This window comes from Tupaia chinensis, unplaced genomic scaffold (genome assembly GCF_000334495.1).
Source record: "Tupaia chinensis unplaced genomic scaffold, TupChi_1.0 Scaffold000280_1, whole genome shotgun sequence".
Classification (NCBI taxonomy): Eukaryota; Metazoa; Chordata; class Mammalia; order Scandentia; family Tupaiidae; genus Tupaia; species Tupaia belangeri.
Genome location: NW_006159763.1, coordinates 1,074,858 through 1,089,085, shown reverse-complemented (window position 1 = coordinate 1,089,085; position 14,228 = coordinate 1,074,858). Strand labels below are relative to the sequence as shown.

Here is a 14,228-nt window from a genome sequence, read left to right as displayed (position 1 = left end):
GTCTGGCGGCCGCACGTGCCCTATAGCAAAAAACCTCTCAAAAAAAAAAAAAAAACAGTGATAAGAGACCCGCCCTGGTTTCTCCTCGCTTCCCGGGGACCCATGACCACCTGGGACCTGCTCCTCTGCTGGCCCACAGAACAGCCTGCTGCCAGAAGAGTGGGTGCCCATTTGAACACGTCCGAACCCGCGGCACGCCGGGCACGTACAGGCAGATAACGGCGAGACGAAGGACCGTCCCCCGCCCTCGAGGACTCTGGGTCTAGTGAGAGAAATCGCTCCTCAGTGCCACTGTCCTGTGGTGAGGGGCTGTCTGAGCGCTGTGGGACACGATGAAGTAGTTCTGCCTGATGGTGTGAGCCAGAGTAACGTTGGGTTTGGCGTGACTCCTAGGAACACACTCTGTGGCCCAGGATTTGGTGGCAGGACCAGGAACAGCAAGAGCCAAGGTCAGAGGAAGGAAGGGCATGGGCTGGGAGGACAGCAGCCAGTGTGGGCGACCACGCCTTGCCGTGGGCCAGCTCCCGCAGGGGCTGGGGATGTGGGCTCAGGGCTCGCCTGCACTGCTGAACTGAAGCCAGATCAGTCCAGGGCAGGGTGGGTGGTGGCCAGCGCGTGGCCTTGAGCGGAAGTATCTGAGGAGAGGAGATGGTGCCCTGGGCGGAATGGAGACACAGCCCTGGGGGGATATCACAGTCTGCCTGGGCTGTTGCCGAGAGGCCGCGACAGGTGCCGAGTACATCAGAGAGAAGGCCGGGGAGCTGGCAAATACCGGGGTCTGGATTGGAGCTGCAGCCTGGCTGACAGCCCGACCATAGCAGACCCTGAGGATCCCTGCAGGAAGCCAGTGGCTCTCCACTTACGCTGTGCCTGGATCACTGAGATGCTGTCACCACAGACCAAGCAAGTCTACCTCTACAGCAGGGCTCAGCCCCAGGTGGCTCCAATGTGCAGCACTGAAAGAGGTGACACCACAGAGGTTGGGTCTGGAATCTGCCAGGTCTGCAAGCCATTGCCAAGGCCGTGACAGTCTCTGGAGGGTCAGGGTAGAGGCTGCAGACTGAGGCTCACCTTTTCAGGAATTTTCTTTAAGGAGAGACTGGGAGAATAAATTCACACAGGAAGACTGAAAGATTTGGAGAACAATTAGGTGACTTGAGAGAACTAGGTGAGAGAAGGTGTAGGCCTGGGCAGGGGGAGAGATGGAGGGAGGAGGGAAGGGGTTAAAAGCCCTTCTTTTGTAGGAAACTATAAAATATTGCTGAAGAAAATGAAAGAAGACACAAATAAGTAGCAATACATCCTATGTTCATGGACTGGAAGATGATATTTTTATGAGGTCAATACGACCCAAGCAATCTACACATTCAGTGCAATGCCTATCAAAATCACAGTGACATCTTTGGCAAATTTAAAAATTCATCCTAAAACTTATACAGGACCTCTAGGAACCCCAAATGGACAAAACAATCAAAAAAAAAAAAAAAAAACGTTGTGAGTCTCATAATTCCTGACTTAAAATGTATTACAAAGCCACAGTAAACAAAACCATATGGTACTGGCATTAAAAAATAGACATATAGACCAACAAAACAAAATAGAGAGACCAGAAATAAACCGTCATATATACGATCAAATGACTTTCAAAAAGGATGCTAAGATCATTCACTGGGGAAAGGACAATCTTTTCAACAAATAGTGCTGGGAAAATTGAATATCCACATACAAAGTAATGAAGATGGTCTCTTACCTTATACCATATATAAAAATTAACACAAAATAGATAAACCGTACTGTAAAACATAGAAATCTTAGGAGAAGACATAGGGAGAAACTTTATGGCATCGGAATTGGCTGCAATTTATTGACTAAAACACCAAAAGATGGGCAGAAAAGGAAATATAAATAAACTGGACTTCATCAGATTAAAGACATATCAAAAGACACAGTTTGTGGAGTGAAAAGGCAACCTACAGAATAGGAAAAACTATTTGAAAATCATACATCTGGGGCTGGCAGGTGGCATGGTGTTTAAAGCCCTGGACCCCCACATGGCTGAGTGTGGTTCAAGTCCCAAACCTGGTGACTTGATTTCTCATTCTCCCTCTCTGTCTCTCTCTGGTCAAACTGAATAATAATAAATAAATAAAACTAAATAAATAATTTTTAAAAAGAGAAAAATCATACATCTGATGAAGGGTTAATATCCAGCGTATATGAAGAATTTCTACAACTCGGCAGTAAATTACCTGATTAAAAAACGGGCCAAGTATTTGAATAGACATTTCTCCAAAAAGATATGTAAATGGCTGCTAAGCACATGAGAAGATGCTGAACATTACAAACTGTCAGGGAGAGGTGCATCCAAACTACGGTATCATAGGAACTCGTGCAACTGCTGCCGACAACAGTGTGGTGGCTCCTCGGAATTTACAACTAGAATCACCTCATGTCCCGCAGTTCTGCTTCTGGAGTCTGGAAGTCCAAGACCAAGGTTGACAGGATTGGTTTCTTCTGAGGCCTCTCCCCTCGGCTTGCTTCCTCCCCGTGTCTTCATGGGTCCTTCCCTCTGTATGCGTCGGTATCCTAACCCCTTCTTAGAAGAAGACCAGTCATACTGGATCATTTTAACTCTTTAAAATCCTATCTCCAAATACATTCACATTTCAAGATCCTGGTGTGAGGGCTTCGAAATATGATTTTTTTTTTTTTTTTGGTGGGGACACAGTCTGTCCCATAATGGCCATGTTCATAGCAGCACTGTTCACAACAGCCAAAAGGTAGAAGCAACGCAAGTTTCCATGGACTTATGAATGGACAAACAAAACGTGGCATGTTTGGAATATTATTCAGCCTTTAAAAGGAAGAGAATTCTGGGTCAGCAGGTGGCATGGTGGTTAAGGCACTGAATACTCCCATATAGCCAACCACAGTTCGAGTCCCAGACCTGGTGGCTTGCTTTCTCACTTTCCTTCTCTCTGTGTGTCTGTCTTTCTCTGGTCAAAATAAATAAATGAATAAGTAAAAATAAATAATTCTTTTTTTTTTTTAAAAGGAAGGGAATGTTGACACATGCTATAACGTGGAAGAACCTTAAAGACGTACTCGGTGAAATAAGCCAGTCACAGAAGGACAAACCCTGGGTGATTCCACTTTCGGGGGGCCTATGGTAGCCAGATCCACTGGGACAGAAAGTGGGTGGGGGTTGCCAGCAGCTGGGGGGTAGGGTGTGGGGAGCTAGTGTTCGGTGGGCACAGATTTCCGTTCGAGAGATGACGACGTTCTGGAACTGGGTGGTGTTGATGTCTGCACGGTGTCAGTGTTCTTAATGCCGCTGAGCTGTACACTGAGAAGTGATTAAGAGGCTAACGTTGGGACCAGTAGTTGGTGTAATGGTTATGTTGCTGGACTCCCATGTAGCCGACCGCGGTTCACGTCCCAGATCCGGTGGCTTAAACTCACGCCGGGCACATGTACGTGCGTGCCCAAGATCCTGAGAGGAGAATGGAGGAGAAGGGATTGCAGCGTGGCCATCCCCCTAGGGGGTGATTTTCCGCTTTCTGTCTCTCTGTCTCTCTGTCTTTCTGGGGAGCGCATGCACCCAATAGCAAAAACCTCTCCAAAAAAAAAAAATGCTAACGTTTATATTATGTGTATTTTGCCATAATTAAACATTTCTAAGTGAATAAATAAGAAAGGTTAAGGAGGGGCCAGCAGGTGGCATGGTGGTTAAGGCACCGGACACCCACTTGGCCAACTTCAGTTCAATTCTCAGACCTGGCCTCTTGAAAATCAAGCAGGGTCCATGTGTATGTGTGCCCAAAACCCTGAGAGGAGAATAGAAGAGAAGGGATTGCAGCATGGCCATCCGCCGTGGGGGGTGACTTCTCACTTTTCCTCTCTCTTTCTCTCTCTGACTAGCACATATGCCCTATGGCAAAAGCCTTACCAAAAGAAAGAAAGAGAAAGAGAGAAAGAGAAAGGGAGGAAGGAAGGAAGAAAGACAGGCTAAGGAAGCAGGTCCTCCTGGACCCACGGGCATCTGGGTGGGGCTTCCGTCTGGCACGGTGATGTTCATCGAGGCAGGAGGCAGGGGAACAGGGCTGAGGGCGGAAAGGAAGCTCTGCCTTAGACACGCCGAGCTCGTGGCGAGCTCCTGGCTTGGACCCTCGGCCACCGTGTCATTAGGCATTGCTGATTGTTCGGCCTCGGCCACCCCCTCCCAACACCCCGTCATCTCCACGGTGGACAGACCCCGGGCCATTCCGTGGAGTCCCATGTTCTGAGTCACAGGTGAACCCTGTCTCCTGGCCACTCCCCAAGCACCCCAAGATAGGCTTTCATCCCTCTGCTCTTCTCATTTCCCTTTTGGCCTCTTTCGCTTTCTGTCCCCTCAGTCCCAGAGGTTCTCCTCCCTCCTCCCTAGGTGATGGGGTAGTGGTCACGCTAGAGCTTGGGCTCCACATTTGGGAGGGTGTGGAGAGTGGACAGGATCTGGGGGGCTAACATGCCTTCCCCTCCTCCTTTTACCCATCTGCCATCCACGACCCTCCGCAGTGGCTGCTGTTAGGAGGACCTAGAGGGATGGTGACACACGCTCAGAGCCACCGCACCCCGGGCCCGGGGCCTGACCACTGCTCTCTCTCTCCCAGGACCTGAGCTCCTTCGCCATGCCACTCCTGGACGGAGACCTGGAGAGCTCGGACAAGCATTCTTCTCGGAAGGTAAGCTCCTTTCTGGGAGCTCCTCACAGCTCCCCTGAGGAGACACTGAGACAGGCAGAGCCCGAGACACACTCTCACCTGTGCTCCCACCTGCACGCCCACTTCTATGTTGGCCTGCGCACCTGCCCATAGCTGGGCTACCCCGGACGGGCACATGTACGTGCGTGCCCAAGATCCTGAGAGGAGAATGGAGGAGAAGGGATTGCAGCGTGGCCATCCCCCTAGGGGGTGATTTTCCGCTTTCTGTCTCTCTGTCTCTCTGTCTTTCTGGGGAGCGCATGCACCCAATAGCAAAAACCTCTCCAAAAAAAAAAAATGCTAACGTTTATATTATGTGTATTTTGCCATAATTAAACATTTCTAAGTGAATAAATAAGAAAGGTTAAGGAGGGGCCAGCAGGTGGCATGGTGGTTAAGGCACCGGACACCCACTTGGCCAACTTCATTTCAATTCTCAGACCTGGCCTCTTGAAAATCAAGCAGGGTCCATGTGTATGTGTGCCCAAAACCCTGAGAGGAGAATAGAAGAGAAGGGATTGCAGCATGGCCATCCGCCGTGGGGGGTGACTTCTCACTTTTCCTCTCTCTTTCTCTCTCTGACTAGCACATATGCCCTATGGCAAAAGCCTTACCAAAAGAAAGAAAGAGAAAGAGAGAAAGAGAAAGGGAGGAAGGAAGGAAGAAAGACAGGCTAAGGAAGCAGGTCCTCCTGGACCCACGGGCATCTGGGTGGGGCTTCCGTCTGGCACGGTGATGTTCATCGAGGCAGGAGGCAGGGGAGCAGGGCTGAGGGCGGAAAGGAAGCTCTGCCTTACACACGCCGAGCTCGTGGCGAGCTCCTGGCTTGGACCCTCGGCCACCGTGTCATTAGGCATTGCTGATTGTTCGGCCTCGGCCACCCCCTCCCAACACCCCGTCATCTCCACGGTGGACAGACCCCGGGCCATTCCGTGGAGTCCCATGTTCTGAGTCACAGGTGAACCCTGTCTCCTGGCCACTCCCCAAGCACCCCAAGATAGGCTTTCATCCCTCTGCTCTTCTCATTTCCCTTTTGGCCTCTTTCGCTTTCTGTCCCCTCAGTCCCAGAGGTTCTCCTCCCTCCTCCCTAGGTGATGGGGTAGTGGTCACGCTAGAGCTTGGGCTCCACATTTGGGAGGGTGTGGAGAGTGGACAGGATCTGGGGGGCTAACATGCCTTCCCCTCCTCCTTTTACCCATCTGCCATCCACGACCCTCCGCAGTGGCTGCTGTTAGGAGGACCTAGAGGGATGGTGACACACGCTCAGAGCCACCGCACCCCGGGCCCGGGGCCTGACCACTGCTCTCTCTCTCCCAGGACCTGAGCTCCTTCGCCATGCCACTCCTGGACGGAGACCTGGAGAGCTCGGACAAGCATTCTTCTCGGAAGGTAAGCTCCTTTCTGGGAGCTCCTCACAGCTCCCCTGAGGAGACACTGAGACAGGCAGAGCCCGAGACACACTCTCACCTGTGCTCCCACCTGCACGCCCACTTCTATGTTGGCCTGCGCACCTGCCCATAGCTGGGCTACCCAGGACAGCTCGCCTCACCTGGCTGTGCCCTGGCAGTTGCTGGACTGTCCAGTGTCTGAGCCTCCTGGGCCTCGCTCCATCTTCTCCCCCTCTGGTGCCTGTGGCCCACCGGGCTCCCCAAAGTGGGTAGGGGTGATGGGGAGGTTGGCCAGAATAGCGCAGGCAGCTAGGCAGGCCTGTGGTGGACTGCGCTCCACCTCAGACGGGAGTCCGTCCTGCCCACAGGGCACCCGAGTCCCCTCCTGCCCCCACCCCGGTTCATTTCCTTCCATTGAGACACCACAGTCCCCACCGGGCTGCTGGCTATGGAGGGTCAGGAAGGGTGTGGGGTGGAGAGGGGCCAGCAGTGGCAGGTGAGGGGTTGAGGTGGTCAGGGCAGGGGAGGTTGGGTGGCCAGCCCGCTCCCCTGCAGTCGAGAAGTGAAGGTGGGCAGGGGCTGGGGCAGGAAACCCCCTGCACTCCCCACCTGGGCTTCCAGCTCCCACAGCCCCGTGGTGGGGGCTGCAGGGAGGGCTGCCCGGTCCTGCTGCGGTGCCTGGGAGAAGGTGCTGGGTGCCCGGGGCCAGCAGTTAAAGCAGGTGCTCCCATACAGACTGCGCACACCCATTCCGGGGACCGCACACGACTGAGCCCACAGATGGGTTCAGCCTGCACGGCCCGCCCTGTCGGGAGCCAGCCCTGCCTGCCCCGAGACCTCCATGTCAGCAGTGGACGCAGTGCCCTGGAAAGGCTGGCTGAGACTACAGAGGACGGGGCGGGGGCGGGGACAGAGCAGGAAGGAGCCACATGTCAGCACCCGGGTGGTGACCACGAGGGCGCCCTGCAGGGTCTATGTCCTCCTCACTGTTTCCGCAAAGCCCTTCCTCCACATGGAAACCCAAGCAGGAACTGACACCATGGGGCAGGCGCTGAGAGCTGGGCTCACTCGGACCCACCCTGGCCTGCCCTGCTGACTCCAGAGTAGAGTCACACAGGAATGGGACCTGGGCCAGAAAGGACCTTGCGGGTTCTCGCGTCCCCTGCGATTACTCAGACCCGTGTATGGCGTGGTCGGGTCAGGTGGGTTGAGGCTGGGCCTTCCCTAGCCCGTTGCTCTGGCTGGGGAGGGGGCATCGGCTGGGGGGAAGGCGGCCGGCTGGGCCAGGAGCCCCTACAGATGAGTGGCGGAGCCACAGGTGCTGCAGAAGACACACCCCCGACGGTCACCTGACCTCCACGACGTGTCTCTTCCTCGTCTTCGGCTCCTCTGCCCAGGAACCTCGCTGACGTACAACACGGCCCGTGCGCGGGCCAGACGTGTGAGCTGGACATGTGACACAGCCTGTCTGCAGGCCAGACATGTGACACAATGACACTGCCCCGTGCAGACCTCCGACACTTCTACTTACGACGCGATTGGGGGGCGTGAGGAAGAAATGCTGAAGTTACAGACATAGTCACTATTTCTGCCTTTTGTTTAAGCTATCCGAAGTCTGTGCCCCAGGCTGACCAGATGTTCACCCCCTTCGTTCCTGGGACTTCCTTCCTAGGCTCGTGCCAAGGTCCTGGGGTCTGTAGAGCATGGACGCTAATTTCTTAGATGAGGGAGCTAGACTGCAGAATGGCGGAGAGACTCACGCTCCACACAAGGCCAGCCTGAGGACAGGTGGCCCGAAGCTCAGCCCAGTCTGACCCTAGAGACCCCAAACCTGGCAGGTGGCCAGGTCACTCAGGGAGGTGTCCTAGGAGGGACAGACCCCATGTCCATGCTTCCTCCCCCCACCTCAGCCTGTGAGCAAAAGCCCTCCTTCTTAGGGGTCCCTCCCTCTCCCACAGCAGTGACAGGAAGTCCTCGCTGCTGCCATCGCAGTGGCACTGTGACCCTCCCTGTCCCCTAGATTTCCACTGTGGTGGGATGGAGGTGTCCCGGCCCCAGCGGCCGAGCTCCCTGGTGGGTGTTCCTGGTGCGCAAGGGTATGTTTCACTATAGAGAAGGTCTGAGTGTCCCCTCCAATGGTGCCCGGTCCCCTGGAGGTGGCAGCTCTGCCGTGTGACATGAGTCAGTGCGGAAACTCCCAGTCCCTCAACTTGGCCCAGCTCTGGCAACAGGTTCCTGGGACTTCTGCAGGGGGCAGTGCTGGCTGGTGATCTGGGCCACTCGAAACTCCATAGTCACACTTGGGTGGGGCAAGTCCTGGCTTTGGGGATCTGTGGATGCTCACCCCAGTGACACGACCACGGGCTTCCTTCTCTCTGTGCCTCTGCCCCGAGACTACCACCTGGGTCTCCTGTTCATCCCCACGGGCACCTGCCTTCCACTTAGCCGGGACGAGGCTCAGTCTCCCCGCACGTGACTCCCCATGGGCACCTGCCTTCCACTTAGCGGGGACGAGGCTCAGTCTCCCCGCACGTGACTCCCCACGGGCACCTGCCTTCCACTTAGCCGGGACGAGGCTCAGTCTCCCCGCACGTGACTCCCCACGGGCACCTGCCTTCCACTTAGCCGGGACGAGGCTCAGTCTCCCCGCACGTGACTCCCCATGGGCACCTGCCTTCCTCCGCTCTGTACTTCGGCCCCGAGACTACCACCTGGGTCTCCTGTTCATCCCCACGGGCACCTGCCTTCCACTTAGCCGGGACGAGGCTCAGTCTCCCCGCACGTGACTCCCCATGGGCACCTGCCTTCCACTTAGCCGGGACGAGGCTCAGTCTCCCCGCACGTGACTCCCCACGGGTGACTGGCTGGTTACCACGTGTGCCCATATTGTGAGGGCTGAGTGAAATCACTGACGAGGTGGACAGGGCACAGTGGCCAGCACGTGGCAGGGCTCCACGGGCAGGTCTGGGGAGCAGGTGTGGCGTCGGCACCGCAGACGTGCCTGAGTGGCCTGATGCCAGTGGACTGCTCGCCTTGCGGAGCGGGGAGAGTCCCCCGGTGGCGCGTGGTCACACTGCAGTCTTCCTCCGTTTCTCCATCCCGTTCAGATCTGGGGCGCACACACACCTGGCACATTTTTCAAGCTGCCAGAGCCAGGGTTTGAACCACAGTTGGCCATGTGGATCTGCCTTTCCATGCACAGGGCTTTAACTGCTGTGCTACGGGGCTGGCCCTCAGACACACTTCAGACACCATGAAGACGTGCACCCACATGTCTACTGAGTCGTGGCGAGCACGTCCCTGGGTGGGCGGCAGATACCACGCAGTGCTGGGACCCTCTGCCAGCTCCTCTCCTCCTTGAAGGACCTGCTCCTCCGTCCCCCACATGGGAGCCTCCAGGTCCCAGGTGCAGCTGCACCCCTCAGCTCACTGGGTTCCAGGACAGGCCTCTGCACAGCTCGGCTTGGGGGGGGGGGCCCCGCTGCCCCCATCCCGAGCCTCCCTCCTCTCTGGCTCCCTTCCTCTGCCACGCCGTCCTCTGTGCCTGTTACCCTCCAGCTCCCGGAGGCAACGAGGCCTGGGTCAGGTCCTCACCGCAGGCCTGCAGCGTCCTCCCCGACGTGGAGGGACGGAAAGGGATGCAGCTCAGACACGAGCGCCTCGGCGTCAGCCTCCTCTCCGCAGTGACGTGACAGGTGGCCCGTCCGCGAAGCTCTGCTGGGCTCTCCATTAGCTCCCGTGGAGCCAGGGGTACCCTTGGGAGTCTAGCCCGTGCCGACATCCACCAGCCACGCCCACCCAAGCACTGTCTTGTTGCGGCTTGCCTAATGGCCGAGACCTCCCCTCCCCAGCGGGGCGGCTGGCGCCCATTAGCCACCCGCGCCCCACCCTGCCAGGAAGCAGACCCACCTCCCCCCAGGCTTCTCACTGGAGTCTCCCGGGTCCCTGCGGAAGAGGCTGAGTAGACCCAGCCCCCACCGTGCTTTGACCATTTCGGGGCCTAGGGTGGGAGGTTGCTCTCTGGGGCTCCCTCGGGCCTGCTGACTGAGTGCCAGACTCCGCTGGCCTGGAGTTCTGAAGATGGAGTGGAATCCCAGCTCGTGGAATCCCGGGACCCCTTACTATGAAAGAAGGTTCAAACTGGCATTGAGGGCCTTCAGGACCAGTTCCCAGTGGTCTGTGGCTGCTCTGACCCCAGCCGTCCACAGTGCCCACGTGGATGCCCTCCACCTCTGAATCCCCGGCTCCACCCACCTTGGGAGCCCTGGAATGCCTCCTCAGCCTGTTTGTCACCTGCGCAAAGCCCGCCCGTCACCTGTGCAGAGCCCGTCTGTCACCTGTGCAGAGCCGTCCATCACCTGTGCAAAGCCTGTCTGTCACCTGTGCAAAGCCGTCCATCCACCTGTGCAAAGCCCGCCTGTCACCTGTGCAAAGCCCGTCCATTCACCTGTTCAAATCCTGTCCATCTACCTGTTCAAAGCCTGTCCATCACCTGTGCAAAGCCGTCTGTCACCTGTGCAAAGCCTGCCCGTCACCTGCGCAAAGCCCGCCCGTCACCTGCGCAAAGCCCGTCCGTCACCTGTGCAAAGCCTGCCCGTCACCTCTGCAAAGCCGTCCCATCACCTGTGCAAAGCCCGTCTATCCACCTGTTCAAAGCCCATCCATCACCTCTGCAAAACCATCCATCACCTGTGCAAAGCCCGTCCATCACCTGTGCAAAGCCCGTCCATCCACCTGTGCAAACCCGTCCATTGACTGTGCAAAGCCCGTCCGTCACCTGTTCAAAGCCGTCCATCACCTGTGCAAAGCCCGTCCATCCACCTGTGCAAAGCCCGCCCGTCACCTCTGCAAAACCGTCCCGTCACCTGTGCAAAGCCCGCCCGTCCACCTGTGCAAACCCGTCTGTCACCTGTGCAAAGCCATCCGTCACCTGTGCAAACCTGTCCGTCACATGAGCAAAGCCCGTCCATCACCTGCACAAACTCGTCCATCACCTGTGCAAAGCCCGTCAGGTTCTCAGGGTCTTCTCTGGCCTAGGCCCTAGGTGGCGCCTCTGCCCCTCTGCCCAGGCACATGCTCATGGCGCTTCATTCCTGCCGGCCATTCTTCCCAGCTCCCACACCCGCACTTCCCAGTACATCCACCCCTCCACAGAGCTGGCCTTGTCCTCTGCACCCCTGCTCTGGAGCAGATTTCTGTGTGCAGAGCGCCTGACAGCGAGGTCTGCCAGGCCAGCCTTCCCGTGGCTGGGGGTCCTGAACAGGCGCTCTCTCTAGACCTCTGCTGGGCCCCACTCCTCGGGCTGCCCTGGAGGTGTGAGAGGTGGAGTCAAGGCTGCAGCCCTGAGGTCAGGCACCCGCCCACTTTCTGACCCTCACGTGATGGTCCCAGCTGTCTCCTTCCTGACCGTGGACTCAAGGACTCTTACTAGATCTGACTGTGTCATCCTCTTGCTTAAGAGATGTGTTGGTTAAAGTGCTGGACTCCAGCATGAGTGACTGTGGTTCAAGTCCTGGACCTGGTAGCTTGCAGGTTCTCAGTGAAGTGAGAACTTTTCCCTTCTCTCTCGTCCCCTGCCTCTCTTTCTGGTGAGCACATGTGCTCTGTAGCAAATAAAATAATAATAATAAATAAAAATTAAATAATTTTCAAAAAAAAAGTTTTAGAAAGCCTTCCTGGGACCAGCAGGTGACTTGGTGGTTAAGGCGCTGGACACCCCCACATGGCCAACCACGATTTGAGTCCCAGACCTGGTGGCTTGCTTTCTCACTTTCTATCTCTCTCTCTCATCTCTGGTCAAATTAAAAATAAAAATGAATAAATAAAGTTAAACAAACATTAAAAATAAATAAAAAGCCTTCTTGGTCTCAGAGGAAGGAGGCGCCACCCGGCACATGGTGTCTTTGTGTGACCAACCCTGCCCCTCTCCTGGCCTCACCTTCCCCAGACACCCGGGCGCATCAGTACCCAGTTAACGGCCATGCGAGGGGGCGCATGGTTGGTGAGGACTTAGTGCCCTGTTTATGAGTGTGACAAAAGCCTCACTTACACTCCATCCTGTCCTGTCCACAGCCCTGGGGAAGTAGGCGCAGTGCCCCCGTTTTATAGATAAGCAGACAGAAGGCTCAGGAGCTCAAGTCACTTGTCTGCACTGCTGGAAACTGGGCCGGGATTCGAACCTACATCCCTGTCCAGATCCTGCTGTGGCATCGCGTGCTCCGGCGTCATCCTCGTTCTCCCCGTTCTCTGTCCTGCTGGTCCTGTGCAGGCACACTTCACTCGCCCGCCCCACCGGGTGGAAACCCCTCGGTTTACAGTTACCCTCCAGTCTCCGGGGACCCGAGTGAGGAGGCAGCTAGCTGGTGGCTCATCTGAGTGTTCTAAACACAGGTGGGAAAGAGGGAGAAAGAACCTCAGCCTCGATTTGGACACCTGGGCCTGGAAGCTCACAGCACTGTCCTGCCTCGGAAGCCCCCGCGAGGAGGGGGTGCGTGCCCAGCCTCTGTGCACCACCCCGCGCAGAGTGGTTCTTTGGGGCGGATGGAGAATCTGCAGGGCGGGAGGACCCTGGTGGCTGATGGTCACCGACGGAGCAGGACTCACAAGCGGAGGGTTTGGGGCGCCCTCTAGTGGTGAGAGAATTTACGTGAGTCCCGCGGGCGGCGCCTCCTCAGCACTCAGCGCCGCGTTTCCGAGTCGCAGGTGCTGGGTCATCCCTCCCCAGCCATGGCGTGGCCCAGTGAGCCCTGCGGGCCGGTTGTCTTTCTTTCCTGCTGCTGAGCCGGGTGGTCCCTGAGGTCCCTCCGGCCCCAGTGTCGCAGGTTCGCGGGGTGGCGAGCCGGCAGCAGTCTGACCCTGCCGGTGATCACAGTGCTCGGCCTGGCCCAGTCCGCACCGCTCTCAGCCCTGCCCCGAGGACACCCAGACTCAGCCAGACCAGAGAGCAGGCCCGGGCGGCACGGTCAGGGCGGGCCTGGGTCCAGGCCAGGCCTCCAGGCTGGCGGAGCTGGAAGCGGCGCAGCAGCAACGTGGGCAAAGGAGCCGCGCGGTTCCCAGCCCGGAGCTGCGGCCTGGCTGCGGTCCTGGCGCTGGGGGTCTTCCAGCCAGCAGTGAAGGCTCGGGTCCTGCCCACGTCCTTCCTGCCTGTCATCCCGATGCCGACCCCTCAGACCCAGGCTCAGCTCCGGATCGGGGTGGGGGGCACCTGTGCTTCCTCCCCCAAGGGGAAAAACGATCAGATTCCCCGGGGACTCGGACCCCAGAAGGGCCAACATGGGGGCTTGAGGAGGCCAGAGGCGGGCCTGCAGATAGGCTGAAAGAGGAAGACGTGCCATTGCAAGCTCCTCGGGCCTTCTCCCTTCCTCCCCTCCACCTCCTGGAAGCCCCTTCTGGAGAGCCAGGTGGGGTGGTCAGCGGGCCTCGGGACACGTGCTGACCAGCCTGTCCTTTGCCACGTGGTGGCCACCTCAGTGGAAGAGAGGCCGATCCTCGGCAGCTTGGTGAGGGGACGGTGATGGCAGAGGGCAGAGTGCCAGAGGCTGGGAGTGGCCTCATCTGTCTGTCTCTCCGCAGGTGGACAGCCCGTCCAGCACGGGAAGCCCCTCCAGAGGGCTCTTCTCCAGAGCCCCACAGGCCCGGCCCTCCAGCCCCGTGTCGGCCCCAGTGAGGCCCAAGACCAGCCCTGGCTCCCCCAGGACCGTGTTCCCATTCTCCTACCAGGAGTCCCCTCCACGCTCGCCACGCCGCATGAGCTTCAGTGGGATCTTCCGCTCCTCGTCCAAAGAGTCTTCCCCCAGCTCCAACCCGTCTACCTCGCCCGGGGGCATCAGGTTCTTCTCCCGCTCCAGAAAAAGTAAGACATTGATGCTATTGTTTCAGGTGGGTGCCAGGCCGCGCCGCTGGCCACGGTGGCACTGTCCTGCCGGGTGGCCCTTGTGAAGTGGCGCTGAACGCCATGTTAGCGCGTGGCCGAGAACAGCCCTCTCCAGAGCAGCATGGCTTTCTCCCTTTGCGGATCTGTCCGTGCCCGGCCCTTACTGAAGGCTCTCACTGGGGTTAACGGCAACAGGCCGATATTCACGGTGTGACTGGCAGGGGG

At 57.5% G+C, this 14,228-nt stretch overlaps 1 protein-coding gene across 1 annotated transcript in view; it reads left to right on the top strand.

Moving 5' to 3' along the window:
- The window catches only part of LOC102478146 (5'-AMP-activated protein kinase subunit gamma-2), a 189,588-nt gene that overhangs the window by 73,358 nt on the left and 102,002 nt on the right, over nt 1–14,228 (top strand). The window contains exons 2-3 of the mRNA XM_006150254.2: nt 4,653–4,724; nt 13,703–13,982. Of these exons, the coding sequence (XP_006150316.1) occupies nt 4,653–4,724; nt 13,703–13,982 (352 nt within the window). The remainder of the gene's footprint in view (nt 1–4,652; nt 4,725–13,702; nt 13,983–14,228) is intronic.